This window comes from Amphibalanus amphitrite, unplaced genomic scaffold (assembly GCF_019059575.1).
Source record: "Amphibalanus amphitrite isolate SeventyFive unplaced genomic scaffold, NRLGWU_Aamphi_draft 000105F_arrow, whole genome shotgun sequence".
NCBI classification, from domain to species: domain Eukaryota; kingdom Metazoa; phylum Arthropoda; class Thecostraca; order Balanomorpha; family Balanidae; genus Amphibalanus; species Amphibalanus amphitrite.
The window spans coordinates 470,530-490,907 of NW_024881600.1; the positions used below are offsets into that span (position 1 = coordinate 470,530).

The following is a 20,378-nucleotide window of genomic DNA, read 5'->3' on the forward strand; positions in this document are numbered from 1 at the left end:
TCCGTGCGTGACGTCAGCACGCCATGAGTCGGCGGCGCGGCGGCGGCCTCCCCTCCAGGTGGACCCGTCCGCGGCGCGCAATGGACCCGTCCGCGGTCGGCCAACGACCCCGGCGGCCGGTCGGCGCCGCCGGCTGACGTCAATCGGGTCCTTCAGGGCGGCGGGCGCGGCGGGTGCGGCCGGCGCGCCGGCGGCCGCTCTCTGGAGGTGACCCCGGACTAGTGGTGCCAATTTCATGAAATTTCAATTCCAATTCCGATCCAATTCCAAGAAATTGCAAGTAAATTTCCAATTTTGTCCAAAGCGGGGGCTATTCCAATTTTTAACGATTTTTGCATTTTTTGCGTAAATTTTAAAAGTGTTTAAAAGCGTTTTAAAGGCCTCCGTTTTAAAATTTTAAATTTTAAAGGCCTTGTGTTCCGATTAATTTCCAAAAAATGTTAAGAATTCCGTCCAAATTCCAAATTGGAATTGGACAAAAATTGGAATTCCAAGAAAAGAAATTCCGATTGGCACCAATACCCCGGACGCCCTTGCAGCGCCGCCGGCGGACAGCAAGGTCGGTGCCGGGCGCCGGGCGCCGCTCGCCGGCCCTGCGGACGGCTGGAGGTGAGCGGCCGCTCCGTCCGGTCACCGCGCGGCGCCGGCGGCGGCGGCCGGTCGGCCGGACCCGGTGACCCCGCGGCGGCGGCCAGCCGTGCACGCGCACCGACCGCCACCGCTGTGCGCCCCCAGCGGCGGGGTTATCCAGAGGGCAGGCGGCGGGCGATCTCTGCACTGGGTGTGGGCGGGCGCAGCGGCCCAGTCACCGCTGAGGAGGTGGCCCGGGAGCTGGGATGGTGCCATGATCAGAATAGCAATAGGAAGGATGAAGGTAGCAGAAGCGGACTAACCGAGTACCTACCGACCGATCACATGCCGATTTCGTGTGGTGAATTGCGTACTAACCTATACCATGGATGAGATAATAATGGATTGGTGTCTTCGCAGTTTTTGGCGACATTGAGCTCAGGCCTGCCATCTAGCGGGAGAATTGTCGTAAGTTAGGAGCAAGCCGAGTGAACGCCGCTGATTAGCATTGTGACACACGGGAGTGTGGTATAGTAGCAGGCTTGTTGTGCAATTTTTCAAAAGGTTATGTCTTTATATGTCAGTAAAAGCGAAGAAATTAATAGATTTATGTGCAGGGTCAGTAATAAGATAAGCAGTTCCATGTTATTTCCTCATTAAATCGTGAAACAGGGAGTTATTGGAGACTTCGCCAGCACGTGTCGTTTTCGCTATTTTTCACATGAGTATTTACTTGGCCTAAATCAAACAAATTGTCCGATCAAAGAACAAAACGAACGTAAGTACTATTTATAAGTCTAATGAAAAACTTAAACAGAATTGCTAACGTCATTGCCGCTCAATATGTCATTCAAGACGCTCTATGAAAAGGACCCAACCGGTGGTGCGTAGTCGATGAAATTTCAGTAACTTTGGCTCCAACTCCGATTCCGGTATCCAAATATCGACTCCGACTCCTCCGGGCAGAACTGTCAATTCACACAGACTCCGACTCTGACTCCGACTCTGCAGCCCTGGTAAGTCTGTGGAGTGATGACTTTTCGGTGACGTTCGACTCATGCTCGGGCTACAGCTTTTAAAAATCAACCGACTCCGAGTCGGAACAGAACCGCTGGCTCTGACTACAACTTCGCAGCCCTGGCCCAAGGTAGCCGCCTAAAACAGCTTTTATGTGTGATCTTCTCCGTACATTGTTAATGTTATTTTAAACAAGGGGCGGAAAAGGGAGACGAAGCCTTCGCAAACAAGGATCTCCTGTTGCGAATCAATCAGCTGCTGGAAAAGAAAGGCATAAACACCACGCATCTCATTTCATCGTATTCCTAACAGCTCTGCACCAATGTAAGCACTGATCAATGCAGTGCGAGGATCGATGTGACATTTGTGTACCAAGTTTGAGTGTTATCCGCCCAGCCGTTCTTGAGATATGGAAGCGGCACCCCCCCCCCCCCACGTGCGCACGTGCAGTAGCACCCCCATAGTGACACATGGAAATGCATTGGCCACTGGGTGCCTAACTATTGACGAAATTTTACTGTAATTGGCCCAGCCATTGCGGAGTTACTTTATGTGGAGCAATTTCGACACCCCTAAGTTGGCACGTGACACGTGCCGTAACATTAACTAAGATGAAGAAAATCGGGCGAAATTCGGAGAAGAAGGAATAAGCCTACCGAATATGTAAGTGACATATTGTCAAACTGCTGTACCATTGTGAGTAAATGACCATATAAAAGGTCGTACAAGCCGATGGGACTGGGCGTTTCAATACACACCGTCTTACGCATTTTATTTTCGTTATTACCTAAAGGCTGCTTGACGTTTTTGGCTTTCAAGCACTTTAAGAAGTTTTTTGTCGTCTCAGGTCCAGTTAGATTACCTCCAACTCGTGGGAATATGCACTTCAAGCCAACTAACACACCACACCCACGTGTGTCATAATGCTGAGAGATGGCGTTCACTCGGCTTGCTCCTAACTTACGATAATTCTCTCGCTAGATGGCAGGCCTGATCCCAATGTCGCGGATCCCAATGCTAATTTCCACGAGACACCAATCCAGTGTTATATCATCCATGCCTATACAATTGACTGTCCTGTTCGAGGTTGGTTGAGGAAAACAAAGAAACGGGAGACACGGAACAATTTTAACGACAAAGGGGAGGCTTGTTAAAAATGAAAATAGGGAAACCAGACTAGAAGCAAAACAATGGTGGAAAAGTGTATCAACATGCTTTCCATGAAAAGGTAGCGATTGTGACAGCTGGAGCAACGTATTCAATTACCGAACTTTCTAGCAGGTTCCAATCGCTGAGTATGAGCCAGGAAAAAAAGGACTTTGCTATCAAAATCTTATCTCGATAAAGTCGTGGACCTTCGTGTGTCTACAGTGCACACCTTAAACACATTGATTTAAAAGGGACGATATGCATAAAAAATCAACACAATTTGACCGCAGCTCCTCAATCTGAAGCATTTCAGATATCGACAAAGGCAGTTCAGATTTTCAAAAATCATATATCCTAAAGCGCTAACTCCATACTAAAATTTAGGAAAGAATGCAATAAATTGACAATGGTAATAATGGTCGGTGGTGGTAAGAACAAGATAAGCTTGAATTTCCCGCAGCTTGAAACGCTATATTTTAAAGGAAATAGTTCACTTTTTAACATGGGTTTTGAACTGGAATAGCAGTTCCGTAGCCTGGGCTGAGACGAGCATAAATCAGGAGCTTTTACAGCCCAACGATCACCCTAGGCAAAGATATTCTATTTCTCGTCCCGAAAAAGGTGTCTTGCGTTGAGGATTTGTGCCTTGCATATATTTGCATCCAGTATGAAAAGAGCATGGGTACCGAAAATTCTTCAGAAACTAGAGAAATTATCTACGAGAACTCTAGAGAAATTCTCGTACTGATCAATAAGAACATTCAGCAGCAGCAGATCGCCCAAATGCCGGTGGCCGCGATCATTTCTCTAGTTTCTGAAGAATTTTCGGGACCCATGCTCTTTTCATACTGGATCGCCTGTGCCTTACAGAAACTGAAAAGTTCTTCTTATATCAAAATATAGAAAATAATCTTTTGTTATAAATAGGTTTTATTTTCTTTGCTGATCATTTTGAACATAAAAAATCATAAATCCATTGCAAAAAAAATAATTTCGTGAAAGTGAACTATTTCCTTTAAGCTTCTTTGCTTATTTTGTCGATAACACTGCCTTTAATTTTACCAAAATGTATTTCAAGTTTTTTTTTAGATTTGGTGAATGTAGAACAAGCAATGAATGGTGAAAGAACAATTATGTGGCACAATAACTCAAATTTTAGCAGTGATTTTAAATGTTGATTTTCAATTGAGGAAATGTTTGAACACTTTGCACCACGGAACAGCACATAGCATCCATAAAATATGCAGAAACAAGACGACAGTTGGTCATTTAAATGCCGTTAAACGTTGATTACCGGTACCAAAAATTCGAACACCTTCCAGGGGCCGTATTCACGTCTATCATTTTCGTAAGAATTTTCTTAAGTTTGACCTACTTCTTAAGTAAATTTTTTAATCACGTGAACTCCGTCGATAAAAACTTGAGAAGTGTCGACGTGAATACCAAATTATACTTACGAAAGAAAATCGACTTACGAAGTCGACGTGAATACGGCCCCAGGTCACTGCAACAAAAGAAATCAGCTTCATGAGCATTCCCACTTCCCAGTCCTCTGTCACCTGCCGACCTAACCCTTATGACACCACCGCCTACGGAAGTTCAACGAACGAACCGTGACCGTTTCCTTTCCGCCCGACCCCTGCGCGGACCCAACGACCCCGGCAACAGAGCCAGACTCATGGCCGGCCACCGACGAGCGCCGATCGCGGCCCGGACGAGTCCATTGTCGTTGGTAAGCCACCAGCGTCTGAGCCGACGGAAGAGTCCATTATGAGTCGGGGAGCAGGCGCGCGCGCCGGTCCCCACCTGGGTGCAGGAGTTGCCGGTGCGGAGACCCGAGCGACAGGTGGCGCTACCACCGGCGGACTCGGCAGGCGCAGGCAGGCGCGGAGGAGAGAGGAAGAGAGGGCGACAGAGGCGGCATCTGGGGCTGGCGAGAGCGAGAAACCAGCGACGCCAAACGGGACCGAGCAGGGACGATTTAGGGACAAACAAAGTCTATAACAATAGGTTCATGAAATACTGATGAAATGAGTATCATGATGAAACAATATGCCTGAAGATAACACTTGCGTGCAGCACAGTGATCCCTGCACTTCAATGTCATTTTGCTCCCAAAAACGATACAGATAAACCAAATGGCGTTCGTCGGCAAGCACGAACACTGAATAGCAGAATTAAAATACATAATAACTAGACACGCCGTCGACCGCATCAAGTGCTTCGCGAAATTCCGATTCCGTCCGTCCGCGTCATATGGTTCAAGTTCCTCGAAAAAAGAGCCTCGCAGCTGATGAGCGTCAAACCTAAGTCTCGTCTATCCCACACATCAAAATCCCTGGACAGTCGACGGTGCCGGTCAGAGCAGACAGACAACGGACCTGAGCCGAGGAGAAGAAACCATCCTGTCGGAGGCAGCATGTCCGACGTCCGTATCATCCTCCCATAACCTGTTCCCGCCCTCCCCAACAGACTGAACAGTTTCGACAGAAGCCCTGTGGACCTCCCTGGAGCACTGTGGACTTCCCCGGAAGACTGTGGACCTCCCCGGAGGACTGTGGACCTCCCTGAGCCCGTTTCTGTGCACTTACCGCCACCGAGGAGCCGGCCTCCTCCATCCTGCGCTGCTGCAGTCGCTCCCGCTCCAGCTCCTTGAACTGGGGACACATGGCGCCGGGATGTGGTCAGCAAACAGCTACGGGTCTCAGCGTCTGAGCTTTTTATTTGTTATGAGGCTTGCACTAAAATAAAAAGATTTAAGCTCAGTCAACAGTCGTTTGACGTTATTAACCCCAAAAGGCACGTGAACGAAAGCACACATGCAATCCATATAGAAAGTCTCTTCAACACATTTTATCCAAACCCCAACAGAGCGCAGAGGACCCACCATTTGCACTCCTTCCTCGATGGTGCGCCCGGACGACATCTGTTGGCGGTAGATGGAACCCGAAGGTGCGTAATGTGACGATGGTGGCAGCAGCACCGGGCCGGCAGTTCCCGCCAGCGTGCGGCCGCCCTGGAAAAGCAGCGATAGCTGCAATTAGCAACGCAGAAACGAAACACAGGGTATGTGGCGGCAGGTGGGCCAATACGATCGGGGCAGCTGCACCACACACCCGATCGGCGATCAATGCTATTGCGCTCCACAAGGAACGCTCCACGAGCGGCTGAGAATATCGCTGCTACGTCGGCGTTGCTGATAATTTTCTGGGGTCGGTAGAATCACCATACGCAGCTGCGGAGTGCAGGCTTAAGTGATAAATCTGGAGCTTTGTTACCTAAGTGCTGCACATTCATCAGTGGAGGTAACGGAAACAAAATATTCCAAGCCCGACAGCGCATGATATCTTTCCTCATCTAGCTAAACTTCTGATAACTTTTTGCTAGTTACCCACAGTCAACTATCGGCCGCAAGCGGTCAGAAGTTGAAAGTAGTTGAATCCTATCATCATAAATACCATCTTAGAAGAACCAGCCAGTCATTAATCTGCGTCGATTACCTCAGCTTGAATCATGGGAAAAGGAAACAAGAAACATTTATTTTAGAAAGTTTCAATACTTTATGGTACGAGTATACGAGTATTTGCTGCGTAGGTAGCAGCTACAACGGACCAGACCTGCAGGAAGACCAAAATGACTCGTAGCTTAGTAACAGCCAACGTTTTGTCCTGTCACTTTACACTAACGAAATACACTGTACCAGGCACCCGGTCATCCCGCTCGGAAGCCTCGATGGCCAGCCCATCCTACCTTGGTCCGTCCCAGCTTGGGGAAGTTGTGGTGCCGGTTGATTTTGAGCGTGCGGAACAGCCGGCCGAGGCGGCCCCGCTTTTTGCCGTTGGCGGCACCCAGGGTAGCGCCAGCCGGTAGGGCAGCGCGCCGAGCGTCCCCGTCTGCCGGGGGGAGGGGCAGAGGGGTCAGACAGAACCGACAGAGGTCACTGCGGGCAACAAAGGTCACAGGGAGAAGACCGAGAGGCCATATATGGACGACCGAACGGTCATACAGGTCGTTAAACGAGATGTCAAACTGGGTCAGCTCATGAACAGAACAGACAGAAAGGTTACACACTGCAGACAGAAGCACGTAGGTACGCGAAATGTGCATAGCAACAGACAACACAACGTCAACTTCATATGGGTTTCCACATAGAACGATAAACAAAAACTTAGGACGGAAAAGACCTACACGCTCGATACATGTATAACCAATGCATGTATCATAATGTATACCCAATGCATGTCGACCGGATGTCCATCCGGTCGACGACTGAATGGACGGGGGACCAGTAGCGAGCAGGGGAGTGGTGGGGGCCGTGGGGGACTCACCGGAGCCGTCCTGCGGTACTGCGTAGGCCGGTGAGCGCGACCGGGACCTGCGGCACACAGCGGAAATGGCTCACTCGCCGAGCGACCGACCGGCACGACCGACGGTCGGCAGACGATCGCCCTCGAATGGGGACCGTCAGCGGACCGGCGGCCGACGCAGCGACACTCAGCACCTCATTGTCCATAATGGTGACATGGAGGGATCGCTGGAGCCAATATATGTACACTGCGCGGTGTATTTGAAACTCGCAGTGTACTGAGACTTGAGAGTTTCAAAGGAAACTCCAAGAATTTTTGTGAGTAATAGCAGTGCCAGTAAAAAGCAGTTACATGTAACTCCCAAATGCATGTGATCATAAAGTAAGCATGTTGAATTGCATATAACTTAATATGAATGGCTAAAAGTGATCATCGCTAGATTCTAGATCACCAAAGGCGGAAGTAAATACCAATGAAATTGAATAAACATTAAAGGGACTATCCCACCTTCTAAAATGTTGTTAAAACCAGTTAAATTGTGCCCGACTTTATAGATTGGATGACCAGGAACACGGTTCTGGCATTTATTTTTCATTAAACATCTTAGGCTTCCCATATTCCAAACACAAACTTTCAAATATGTGACGTCACAGCCCAAAATTACCTCCTTCCCCAGGCCACATTACTGTCATAAAGCTGATTCTTTTTACTCTGAAGGCACCACAACAAAGTTAAGACCAAGTTTTAAGCGATTTTTCAACGAACAAACCCATTTAAATCAGGATGACTAAACGAGGTGACGTCACACTAACGGTCGCTCCATGTTGAAGATAGGGCCTTGTACAAGGCCCATTTTCAAATGAAGGGAACGAATTTCTTCAACACCAAGAGGCCGCGGGGGTTGCAACCTAGATAGATAGTGGTTTCTGAACCTCGCCGCAAACTTGGCTATCTCAACTCAAACCCCATGTTAAAGGTGGGATAGTCCCTTTAAAAAACTGGCATTACATCTTAAACCACCTGAGTCACTTGCACAAGCCCACCAAACAACCAAACCACCGAGCGGCCAGCGACAGCGAGCCTGTACTTCCCGCGCCCACCGTGCACTCACCCCTGCCTGCGGCTGTGCTGCGACTCCACCGCGCGGGGGTCGTACAGGCCGTACCCGAAGCCGTAGATCTCATCCTCGTCATTGTCGCTGAGGCAGCTGGATGGCTGTAAAAGAGGAGCCACGCCCGGTCAGACAGTGTCGGCGAGGAGGGCGGAAAAGAGGGAAAGGATTACAGTCGTATGCAACAATTGCGAATAACAGATTTCGACAGAACCTAAAATGACGCACTTAGTCAGACGACCGAACAATCGTAGACAATCAATACCGTGTTATGACTGCTAAAATAAGCAAACTTCCGGTGATATCACATCGTAACGGAATGCCCAATCATTGGGCATCAGTCGTCATTGGGCCCTAATGACGCCATGGCGCGCTATCATATCACTCGACATTACGCCACCTCCGGCTGATGTCACCAAGGGACTGTGGGAGTTGGGACCAAGAGGCTAATCCCGTGGCTCCACTTAATGGAAACCCCTTCAATATCGAGCGAACACTGCTCAGTATACACCATCTGTGTAGGTCTGCCAGCGCGGACCTACGCGCTGACAGACCTACTGCTCTATGTCAGCGCGGATAGAGCTGACAATCGGTCAGATCATAGCCGACGACAGGGTCAATTACGCGGAAACTCGGGCGGCCAGTAGTTCCACTTTTCCCGGTGGCCGCAGCCCAAACAAGGAAGATGACGTGTAAACGTGCTGAAAACGTGACTTTTGCAGGTAATGTGCCGATTTACAATGCCCGGATTTAGAAGAAATGTAAAACATACGTCTGTAACACCTAAAAGGAAATAATTAAACGATAACGGTGTTTCACACTCGATGAACACAACACCGAAAACAAACGAAGTCATCAATAAACCGAGCTAGAAAAGCATCACGTGCTAACAGGACAAGTCAATCATTTAAAATTCAGTTCATTGGGACTGGCTTATCTGTTTGCATTTTAAGTAAATATTAATCTGAAACTAAAATATGCCATTGAAAAATATGAATTTGACACGAATTTCAACGATACACGCACTTTAGTTGCCGTTCGGTTGGAGTCGTCTTTGCGTTGCCAAGAGCCAGGTCATATAAAAAAAATCTAGTCACGAACCGGCGCCAAGTACCATTTCTTATTTTTGCACAGATAGTCGGATCGGAGCCAGAGCCGAAATACCCAACCAGAGCTGGACCCGTTCATTCTTTTTCCGGCTCCACATTACTGGTAGAGGTGAGAGCCTAGTATATACTGAGGTAGAGTCATCACTGCTCCTCAGTTATCAGTATCACTGCTGATTGTTCGATCATTGTCCGTCCAACAACCACCAATGGCACAATCCCTTTGCAAAGCCACTTGCAAGGGAAGCATGTATCAGCTTATAGATAAAGGACTAACTGAAGCACTTCCGTTATTCATCACGTGTGTCAGTCTTCCATCGATCTTTCCCACCTGCCCCCACCCGCCCTCCACCATTGGTCGTCGCCAGAGTGTTAAATACACAAAACGACACACGCTGGCAGATTCCTAGCGATAGCTTTCCCAGTACACTATCAGCACTAGTGTTCCGGTTGTGACCCTTCCCTTCCCCACGGCTGGACCGAGCCCCCCCCCCCCGCACCGCCCCACGGGTCACGTCATATCGGGCCGCCATCTGCCGACGCCGTCACGCGACGGTTTCCTTTGCGCCGGGCGGTGACGATATGTATTAACCCGGTGAGGGTCGTCGGTGCCGGTGGACAGCGATGACACCAAATGGACCCATATCACACATGGCGACAAACAAATGAGAAGCAAAGTGTAGATTGCAGACTGCAGAGCAGTAGGCTTGGCACTAAATTCTAAAATGACAAAAAAACTCCAGAATTGCGATTGACCTGAGAACTCACCAAGTACTGGCCTGGCTGGTAGATGGGCTGAACGGACTGAGTCAGGTCTGGCTGCTGCTGCTGCTGCTGAACTGGGGGCGGTGGAGGCGCGAGGGTCGGTGGAGAGCCAGGTCCGGACCTGCCGTCGCCCTCCATCACCTGCTGCCACGCCTGCTGCCGCAGCACATCCAGCTGCTGAAGAACATCCTGGTAGTGGGTCTGAACATCATCTGCATAGCGAGATGCCAGACCATTCAGGTAGCCAGTCCTGCCATCCTGAAATCAGATGGAAAGGCACTCGTCAGTTAAAAGGATACAACACTTTGCAATGAAGGATCAAAGGAGCATGAGCTAAAATATGAAACAAAGCCTAGTTGAATTGTGAGTAAAAAAGGTAATACATCATTTAAGATGCTAAAACAAAAGTTTTGCATAGCACAATTACCTACTCATGTTTCTGAAAACAACACAAACAAAAGTCACAACTAGGAATCATATTGCCCACCTTTGTAGAGTATGGTGAATTGTAAAGCTTGATGCCATCAATAACCAATTTATTCTGAAGCATCTGCCTCAATTTCTGAGCAGGCAGTCTCTTCAGCTCTGGCAATGGAGTCTTTGGTTCTGGTGGACTGCTGCATGTGCTCATGCTCTCAGAGTTTGATGTACAGAAATGACATGCTTTTTGAGGAATATACTTGGATGCATGAGAGGGAGGTATTCTCATTGCCTTCTCAATACCACATTTACACTCTCCAGACTTCAACACTTCTTCAACTGTAAAATAAACTGCAGTTGCTCCCTCTTCTCTCAGCTTCCTAACTGCTTCCAAGATTTTAAATCGATGAGTTGGATTGAATACACCCACAGCATCAAGATCCTGTTCACCAATCTGCTTACAAATTTCAAGCTCATCATATCCATTGTCCAAAAATGATTCAGAATACTGGCCAAGGAATAGCGTCCTCAACCAGTTCTCAACAGTTGGCCGATCCATGATTTTCACCAATCTAACAACTACCTTCAAAGCGCAACATGTGTTGTAATTCTTCCGATAGATAGCTCTCTGGTAACTCGATCCACACAGCCCAAATAGCTGAAAAACGACAAACTGGTGCTTCCATTAGGTAGGGACCGTCACAACTTGCAGTGGGCATTGGACCCGGTCCAGGTCCGTTTCAGTTTCCTTGAAACATGGAACCCCCAATTTTGATATTCCTGTCCTTTCTCTGCAAACATGGAGAAATGGAGACTTCAGACAACTTGGCTGTGCGATTATTGAATGATCTAAAAGGGATAACACCGAAAATATCACAAGCAATTTAACTAGAAACTCGAATAACTGCGAATTCTCTTTGCAACACTTTGCATTTGCAACACCAAGCGGCAAAATAGACAAACGTAGCGCATCCAAATCACAACAATGCAGTGATCAACAATCTGGAATTAAATGACGTAAGATATATTTTTTTGTTAACAGTTGATATCAAAACGTGAGTTTTATTGCACAAAATGAGCAAATAATTTAGAACTTATTATTTTTTTTTTCAAAAAAAGTAAATACACCTAAACTAGATGTAAATATTGTAAAATGTTGTTAAATCGTCAATTTGGAAACGGTGTCGTACCGGTAACAACTGTTGATCCTTGTCCTTGATACATTTGCCGTCTGCCGAACATCCGCCCAAAAGTGTTTGGCGGCGGTCGTGTGATTGGTCGTGTACCAAAATTCATAATTTATTATTGAAAATACTTACCGTCGAGTCCACTACTATAGGTGCTTTTCACATGTGTTCATATCTGCATTAGATGACATTCGATTTGATGTCTGATACCGTCTGATACATCATCTGGTACTTTGTCAACGACTACCTGACCTACCGTTTGCGTTTTCAAAGGGGGCTGCCTCTCTATCTATTCTAAATGCTATTTTAAATGGCAATGAGCAGGGACAGGTTACTGCGTTATAAAATTGGAGTGTAAAATTCGATGTTGTCCTGATAAATCATGTTGTTGGGCTGCCCAAACTGTGTTTGTAAACATCAGAAAGTAATTGCAAATGATGATGACGGCCCTACTTTTACGAATCCCCCTAGGTCAAGGAGATTATGTAAAATTTAACTGCATATCTCTAATCATTGCCAACAAAGTTGCAACTTTGATGTAATTAATTGCACTCATTGACTGTGTTACATTCACATATCATCAGCCCCAGCCTGCATTTGCAAAGCTATATCATATCAATGCAACAAAGGCCCAGTTTAAATGTGTTAGTAGTCTCTCAAAATCTAACTTTTATTATGGGAATATCAATATTGAATTTATAGGAATGATAATGCAGGCATCACAAGACAAAAGAGGCTGTTTTGATGATATACTTACTCTTAGATAAGATATAGATGTGGTCAATTTAATAGGCTTCAAAAATCAAAGATATCTTGTCTTGAACTTGAACTATTTATGAACTTTTCAACCAATTGTTGAGATGTTCAGTGATACTGATGAGCAAGGTGGTAGGAACTAGGAATAGGAACCATTAATCATATATTTTTGTTTGTAATTGTAATGTGCAATTTGCAAGCCACTGATGTTCGTTCACATGGAATGCTTTCATCAACAGGTTATCACTAACTAGGTAGGTAGGTATTCAAGGATTGGCTGTGACCTGTGCAACCTGAACTCTGAAATATAGGCACCAAATTGTTTTAGCAGGTAAATTGGATAAATTTATAGGAGAAGTAATGATGTGAGGAAGGATAATTACCTACTGGAAGAGTACTTGAAACATAAGTTAAAGAATGAAAAGAGAGCTGGTTAAATTCTTATAGACCATGTGAGCTAGCAATTCATGATTCATATGGGCTTTCTCGATATAAAATTAAGCTTCTTGTGTGGGTAGGTACTTGAATGTAGCACTTAGCAGAACTGTTATAGAACTATGGTGTGTATTTCATTCACAACACATACACATTGCATAAACACAAAGTTGCAAAATCATGTCACCTTAACATGTTGTTTCTTTCAGATTCCACCAGAGACATTACTAAATGCATCACCTGTTATGCTTTTTGAAAATAATTGAAACAGTCTCAATAGAAGCCTTTCAAGACAGATAGTGTTTGACATATCACTGAGACTCTGTTTAGTTCTAGATTTGTAAGCCTGTGTCCTGTAAAGGCTCTCAGCCACCCCATTGGGAATGAAGATGGCATCTCTTCTGTCAGCTGAGGAGGAGGAGGTAGGTTTAAGAGCAGTCACTGAATGGTAGCTGTTGAGAGGAAGTCTTCAACAAGGAGGCTTCCTGTCTCCCTGTGAATGAAAGGCTTCCTGTCTCCAGAATGCCTTTCTTCAGATAAACAATAATTCATGAAGTGCTTGATATTTTTGTGTGTGTGTGAACAGCCCAATGTGTCTCATAGTTTATTATCTTTTGGGTTTGACTCAATGATCTGATCATAGGAGATGATTATTTAGGTAATTTTTATTCATTCTCTCTGTCTCTGCATCGCTTTACAACTTATTAAATTGTGTAGGTACTCCCGCAAAGGCGTCATTTTCCTCCGGAGGTCGTTTGATTGAATGTATACTGTTCGGCTCTTTTTCGGCTCCGTCCATGGCCACTTCTACCACTGACACTCTCATGTGTCTATATTGTCTTCAGGCGACCCAGAAGTTCCTGGAGATCGTGAACAAGGCCCGCGCCAGAAAGAATGCCGGCCCCATCACGTGGAAGACTGCCGTGAAATTCCTGATGGCCCGGAAGTTCGATGTTGACCGGTATGTAGCAACAATGTCGTTATCGGAAGGGAGAATCGAAAGTGTGTTTGATGATATAAATTTGTAAAATATCTCGCTGCTTTAGAGTCCAATATGACTGATCTATTTTTTTTATACTCAAGCTTCACTACAAGGAGGTTGGCATTGCAATCACATCCAAATGCAGATGAAAATGCAAACGTTTGGTTGGATACTTGTTGCCTTAATTCGGGGCTACACCAATGTTGTTGGATTGCATTTGTTCGTATGATGTTAGACTACTCTGTTTTTTTGCATTTCATTTCAGCATTTCCGATGTGTCAGCACTGCCAATGACAGTATGACGTTAACGTGACGAATGGCGACCGTTTGACGCTCTGATAAGTGATACCTAACGTGCACGGGTCTTTTCTTACCCACACAGGGCGCTAACGCTTTACGAGCAGCACGAGCGAACAAGACTCATGGAGAATCTCACCGATTTCCGGCCGCACGAGAACCCTCTCAAGAGCGAGCTGGAAATGGGCAAATTCACGCTACTGGTGAGTGACGCTGGCGGTGTGGAACCCATTGGCTTTAATGTGTGAATGCTTATTCATTCGTTAAACTCGCGGTTTAATTTCACAGTAGCTAACACACTGGCCACCTTGACCGCTGTGCGATGACGCTGGCTGTTATTTGAACTTTGAGTTGATTATGAGCCTACAATGGTCTTTTAAACGTGCTTCCTTATTCCTTTGCTTTTGTATAGCTTTTGCAGCCTAAGCCATGATCTTCTGTCTGACCAATCATGATGGCAGACCGCGGCAGCTAATCCCAGTATTTAACCTCAGTCTGATCATGACTGGGCGGTGTGAGTTGTGACGCAGTTTGACGGCGGTACACATGGAGGTCCCCGCTTCAAAATTAGTTAATCCCTATAATATAGACATCATTCTATAGAGAAACTCATGTTTAGTAAGAATAATGTGGTTTCCAGTTATCTGATCGATAATTTTAAGACCAAAAGCTAACTAATCGTATTCTTACCACGATCTCGGTGGAGCCGCACGACGGTCTGTTGTCAACATGTCAATTGTTGTTAAATACCATTACGCAGAAATGTAGTATCTTCATAAAACCCAACACACTAGGGGAACTGTGGGAAACCGGGGTTTTGGGTGGGGGGGGGGGGTACTATTTTTATGAAAAAGTGATAGATATACACAAATAATTTTGGAATTACGGTTCTGTATTTTTAATTTTTAATAGAAGAGAATTCGGTAATTTTCTTTTTCGGTAAAGCGCCTCACGAGATGCGCCAGATCTGTCGACGAATGATAGCGACTTTTCTGAAAAAGTCTTCAGAAATGTTTCGTTCGTAAATATTTTCGTTCGTGCATTTTCTTTATTTTCGTTTTTTGGTCCGTGCATTTTTTTGTCTGTACATATTTTCATTCTTCGTCCAACATTTCTTCGCCTGTACTGTACATGTTTTCGTCTGTGGCCAACTCGTGGCGAAGCAGTGCAGTGCCGAAGGCAATGCCTTAGGAGAGATTACAGGCAATAGTAAATCAAATATTTTTAGGTTAAATGGTTATGTATCTGGCTTCAGGCCGAAGGCCTGAAGCCTGATGCATGACCACTTAACCTGAAAATATTTGATTTACTATTGCCTGCAATCTATTCCTGCAAGTAACTATTTCCTTATCCGGTAGGCGAAAATCAGTAGGTTAGGTTAGGTTAGGTTAGGTTAGGTTAGGATTCCCGGTAGGCAAGAATCAGTAGGTTAGGTTAGGTTAGGTTAGGTTAGGTTTCTTAATGCCTGGTAGGCAAAAATCAGTAGGTTAGGTTAGGTTAGGTTAGGTTAGGTTAGGTTAGGTTAGGATTCCCGGTAGGCAAGAATCAGTAGGTTAGGTTAGGTTAGGTTAGGTTAGGTTTCTTTATGCCTGGTAGGCAAAATCAGTAGGTTAGGTTAGGATTCTTTAAGCTCGGTAGGCAAAAATCAGTAGGTTAGGTTAGGTTAGGTTAGGTTAGGTTAGGTTAGGACACCTCTTTGAATTTCATCGAGTAATAATCGCTTTTCTCAAATTTAAAGTTGTCCGCGCTTTAGACATAACAATTTGAGAACCTTGGTATTGTTTGTCATTTCTGGCTGCGATAAAAAATTGTGCACGCGAAACGCATCTAATATTTTTGCAGCCTTGATTGTTTATAAATTGTGTTCATCCGCCGTAACCAGCATGGCGTCAGCGTCGGTTGCGAGGGGTGAGGTGTGTGGTGTTTTGGGGTCAATTTTGCCAGCTTTAAATGGTAAGCTGTTGCATTTTACTGGCAGGGAATGTTAGATAGTTGGATTATAGCATGTTGTGATACTAATTGGATTCATATAATTAAAACGAAAACGCTTGGGGACCTCCGTGTTTCCGACCAGTTTGACCGTGCCACCCCACAGTGACCTGTGTGACCCCACAGTGACCTTTGTGACCCAGTCTGACCTGGGTGACCCCAGTCTGACCCGTGTGACCCCACAGCGACATGTGTGACCCCAGTCTGACCCGTGCCCTGTGTGTGTCCGGCAGCCGGCGCGGGACAGCTGCGGCGCCTCGATAGCGCTGTTCACGGCCCGGCTTCACTTTCCGCACCTCTCCACACACAAGGACACACTGCAGGTCAGTGCCAGAGCGGGGCGGCCCGACCAGTGCCAGAGCGGGGCGGCCCGACCAGTGCCAGAGCGGGGCGGCCTGACCACTGCCAGAGCGGGGCGGCCCGACCAGTGCCCCGCTGCGCGCCGGCGACGGCGGGGAGCTATGTCCTCCCGGTGGGATCCATGGAGTACCAGCATGTCCCCGCACAGCCTATCTAATCACTAACCGACCTTACGCTGTGTTCCTTGTAGTGGGGATTTTCAGGTGGACGTTTTGAGTAAACAGTTTGCCTGTCTTTCTCTCGACCTCCATCCGACCGTAGGCTGCTTTGCTTGTGGTGGGACGTTGGTCGGTGGACGTTTTGGGTTCAAAGACCCACCCGACAGCGCCATCTGTAGTGTCCCCAGTGTCCTCATGTCCCAGCCGTCCATGGCAGCGACTGAGGTGTCCCGCGCCGACTCGGGAAGGCACAGGGGAGACCAGAGCCGTCGGTGCTGCGTGCCGCCTGTGTCGGGTGACGGCGAGGCAAGGTGGACCGCGTTGAGTGTCGACTCACTGGATGAAGTGAGCCGCCTCGGGAATGTCTCTGATGTAGGAGCGGTGCCGACGGGGTGGCGGCGTGCCTCCCCTCCCCTCCAACACCGGACATGCCACGGGGATGGGCGGAGGCGACCCTGCCGGATTCAGAGAAAGCCGTGCGTTGCCTCCTTGGTAACTTAGTTCTGGTTGCTGTTTTAGTCATGCAGCGGTGAGATTGTACTTTGTACTTCCTGACATGATATGTTTGCTGTGCATTCGAATGCTCCTTTATGTTTGGATAACGAAACATTGTGAAGGAATACGGACACAACATGATGTCCCAGTAGATGGATTGCGTACGTTGGATGAAGCCGTGTTGTGACACAGCTGGCTGTTATAGTTATATAGCAGCGCGAATTCCGCCCTTCACCTGTCACTGAAGTTAGGCCTAGCATCGCGCCTTCTCTCAGCTTCGCAACTTTACCAGCTTCCACTTCTACAGACTTAACATATATGGAACATTAACAGTGGTGAATAGTTATCTGGGGCCTCTTTTAATGCTCTTCACTCACGGAGCTGATTTTTCTTCCTCTGTCCGTGCTGTGGTTTGCACAATCCGAAGCTTATGACGTCTCCTGAGTTCACGGTCAGTGCATCTGGTTATGCGGCTTTGGTTATCTTGTGTGTGTTCTCGCTATGTTCAACATTATTTTGCAATGTTAAAAATAGGACTCAGGTATTTAGACATGCATCACAATGACGGCTAATGTTCTTTCTAAGGTTGAGGGTAACTAACTATGGCCGTGTGTACAACATGGCAGTAAGAAAGAATGCCACGGAACATGGGTAAAATGCTTTTAATCGTGACACGCTTTGTGGGAGAGGTTTCATACTTGTAGCGCCGTTTTCTTGCTTTTTTCGCTCCAGATGAGATCCACATGATACAAAAATAATACGTTGGTGTTAGTGGTTTGGTAGTCACGGATAACGCGGATTTGCAGCGCTTCTAAGGGCTCACCACCCGCCTTATCCTGCACCAACATCTCCCGCTGTAGCCCAGCCCGCTGGCTGTAAATGCACACCTGCGAACACAGCTGCACGCTTGTAAGTTGCAGCGTCTCTTTTCCCCGGATACAGAGCTCTGAATTTGCTTCAACGCTCACCCTAACGGATCAGATTTTCAGAGGAGTGATCCAATGGGTAGGCATGATGCTGTTTACGGAACGATGAAGTTTTATTTTCTCCTCGTTTGGTGTCGGCATATCGTGGTTTCGTTGCGTGGGACCCCTTGTTTCTCGAATAGCCGTTCTCCAGCTTCTGTCGTGGCGGACGCCGCTCGCTCTGAAGTGCCGAGCTGTCCGGTTCGGCACTCCCGATCGTTTGCGACCAGCAGCAAAGCGCTGTGATGGCCTGCGACCTGGACAGTGCACCGTTCCAGAGAATCGGGATCCGCGCTCAGTGAACATCAATTTGATTGTACCTATGCCTGCCGTTTTCTTCATAGCAGCGTGAGTTCAATTGTGAGCAGCTAAATTTGCGTTGAATGCTGGCCTCACCGTGACTCTCTGGAAAACACCTCAGCTAACAGCCGCCAGTCAGCGGAAGTGGGCGTATCGTCTTTAATCCAGTCTGGAAAATCACCACAGGCCTGCGCGGCGGAAGTATGACTGTGGAGTGTGGATTTAGCTGAGCATCCGGCTGACCATTCGGTACACATGTCCTGCCTCGTTACTGGAGTTTGCTTAAAGGGACTATCCGACCTTTAACATGGGGTTTGAGTTGAGATAGCCAAGTTTGCGGCGAGGTTCAGAAACCACTATCTATCTAGGTTGCAACCCCCGCGGCCTCTTGGTGTTGAAGAAATTCGTTCCCTTCATTTGAAAATGGGCCTTGTACAAGGCCCTATCTATGGAGCGACCGTTAGTGTGACGTCACCTCCTTTAGTCATTCTGATTTAAATGGGTTTGTTCGTTGAAAAATCGCTTAAAACTTGGTCTGAACTGTGTTGTGGTGCCTACAGAGTAAAAAGAATCAGCTTTATGACAGTAATGTGGCCTGGGGAAGGAGGTAATTTTGGGCTGTGACGTCACATATTTGAAAGTTTGTGTTTGGAATATGGGAAGCCTAAGATGTTAAATGAAAAATAAATGCCAGAACCGTGTTCCTAGTCATCCAATCTATAAAGTCGGGCACAATTTCACTGGTTTTAACAACATTTTAGAAGGTGGGATAGTCCCTTTAAGCGGCTCGACTAACTTGAGGTCGATGATAACACGAGTTGACTGCTAACAGTGACAGCATGAAGCGGGTGCGCTGTTTTCGTGAAATGTTCATCCCCCCCATTCATTCATTCAAACTCATTGCAGCTGCAGATCAACTTGACAGCAGGGGGCTAAGGCTACCATTTGTCCTTTATATCTATTAAATTTATTGCAGTGGAACAGCAGGAATGTAAAAAGAAGTGAAGATCAGTCTCTAAGCGCGGTATCCTGCAACCGGCCTAAGTCGATGCTGTTTTAACCTTTCCACTGGATGTACCGTATTCGCCGAACCCGGACGTCGACGCACCCCTCTGCTGCAAGTCCGGCGGCGCCGGGAGCGTGCCGACCTGAAGTCGAGGCGCGATCGAACTTTCCGCCGACGTTACCGCGTAGATCTGCGTCTCCGGTGGCGATCCGCTGCGCTCAGTCGGCGGATGACCTGTTCGATCGAACCTGGGGAAGCACCGAGCGATCGGGACCCGCCGCGGGGCGGTCGGTGCGGGGGTGGCCGGGGCCCGGACCGTGGCCGGTCTGTCGGTGATCGCCGGGCGGCTCCGCGCGGCCGTCGGAGCTGACGCCGTGCGGCGCGGCCGACGGAGCCGTGATGCCGCCCGGCTGTCGGGAGGCGGCCCTGACCCGCCGCTGACGCTGACGCTAGACGGAAGCGGTGGCCGCCGGAAATGGAGCTCTCTGGTGTGCAGCGCCCCGCCGCTCACCCCTGGGAGCCGGCCGCCGCGCTGTCGCAATGTAGCTCGGTGCCCGGTCAAATAACGGAATGCAGTTCATCTGTTTCCGCATTGTATAGTGGTGTTGTTTGAATGAATTACTGGCCTAAGTTCCAATTTTGAAACCTGCCCTTTCTATCAGCTCTTGACGTTCCACTTCTTCTGCCGCAGGGCATCGTGTACCAGCTGGACGTGGCGATGGAGAGCATCGACGCGCAGCGGAACGGACTCGTCTTCATCTACGACATGTCCGACTCGAAATACTCAAACTTCGACTACGACCTCAGTCAGAAGATCCTCACACTGTTGAAGGTAAGCGTTTTCCGACTACCACGCCCCTTGAAACCTCAACAAGCAAACAGGCAAACATTGCCTATTTTACTTTCATGTGAACTTCAATTGCAGTGAAACAATGAGACTATTTTCCAATGCTCTGCATACCTAGGCGGTCATTATAATTGGACGAGACCCAAAGGTCAGCTT

At 47.4% G+C, this 20,378-nt stretch overlaps 2 protein-coding genes across 4 annotated transcripts in view; one reads left to right on the forward strand and one right to left on the reverse strand.

Moving 5' to 3' along the window:
- Positions 1-11,411, reverse strand: part of LOC122380706 — a 32,140-nt gene extending 20,729 nt beyond the window's left edge. The window contains exons 1-7 of the mRNA XM_043364106.1: positions 10,513-11,411; positions 10,029-10,283; positions 8,155-8,258; positions 7,065-7,111; positions 6,487-6,629; positions 5,624-5,752; positions 5,328-5,393 (exon numbers count right to left, since the gene is read on the reverse strand). Coding sequence (XP_043220041.1) covers positions 5,328-5,393; positions 5,624-5,752; positions 6,487-6,629; positions 7,065-7,111; positions 8,155-8,258; positions 10,029-10,283; positions 10,513-11,004 — 1,236 coding nt within the window. The 5' untranslated portion in view covers positions 11,005-11,411. The remainder of the gene's footprint in view (positions 1-5,327; positions 5,394-5,623; positions 5,753-6,486; positions 6,630-7,064; positions 7,112-8,154; positions 8,259-10,028; positions 10,284-10,512) is intronic.
- Positions 11,412-11,656: 245 nt separating this feature from the next.
- The window catches only part of LOC122380707 (tyrosine-protein phosphatase non-receptor type 9-like), a 34,030-nt gene continuing 25,308 nt past the window's right edge, over positions 11,657-20,378 (forward strand). The window contains exons 1-6 of one of the 3 annotated variants that reach the window (XM_043364107.1): positions 11,657-11,722; positions 13,033-13,245; positions 13,669-13,784; positions 14,188-14,305; positions 16,325-16,414; positions 20,067-20,207. In XM_043364107.1, coding sequence (XP_043220042.1) covers positions 13,207-13,245; positions 13,669-13,784; positions 14,188-14,305; positions 16,325-16,414; positions 20,067-20,207 — 504 coding nt within the window. In that variant the 5' untranslated portion in view covers positions 11,657-11,722; positions 13,033-13,206. Of the gene's footprint in view, positions 11,785-13,032; positions 13,246-13,668; positions 13,785-14,187; positions 14,306-16,324; positions 16,415-20,066; positions 20,208-20,378 lie in introns of all 3 variants that reach the window. The other 2 variants (XM_043364108.1, XM_043364109.1) reach the window with 2 other exon arrangements.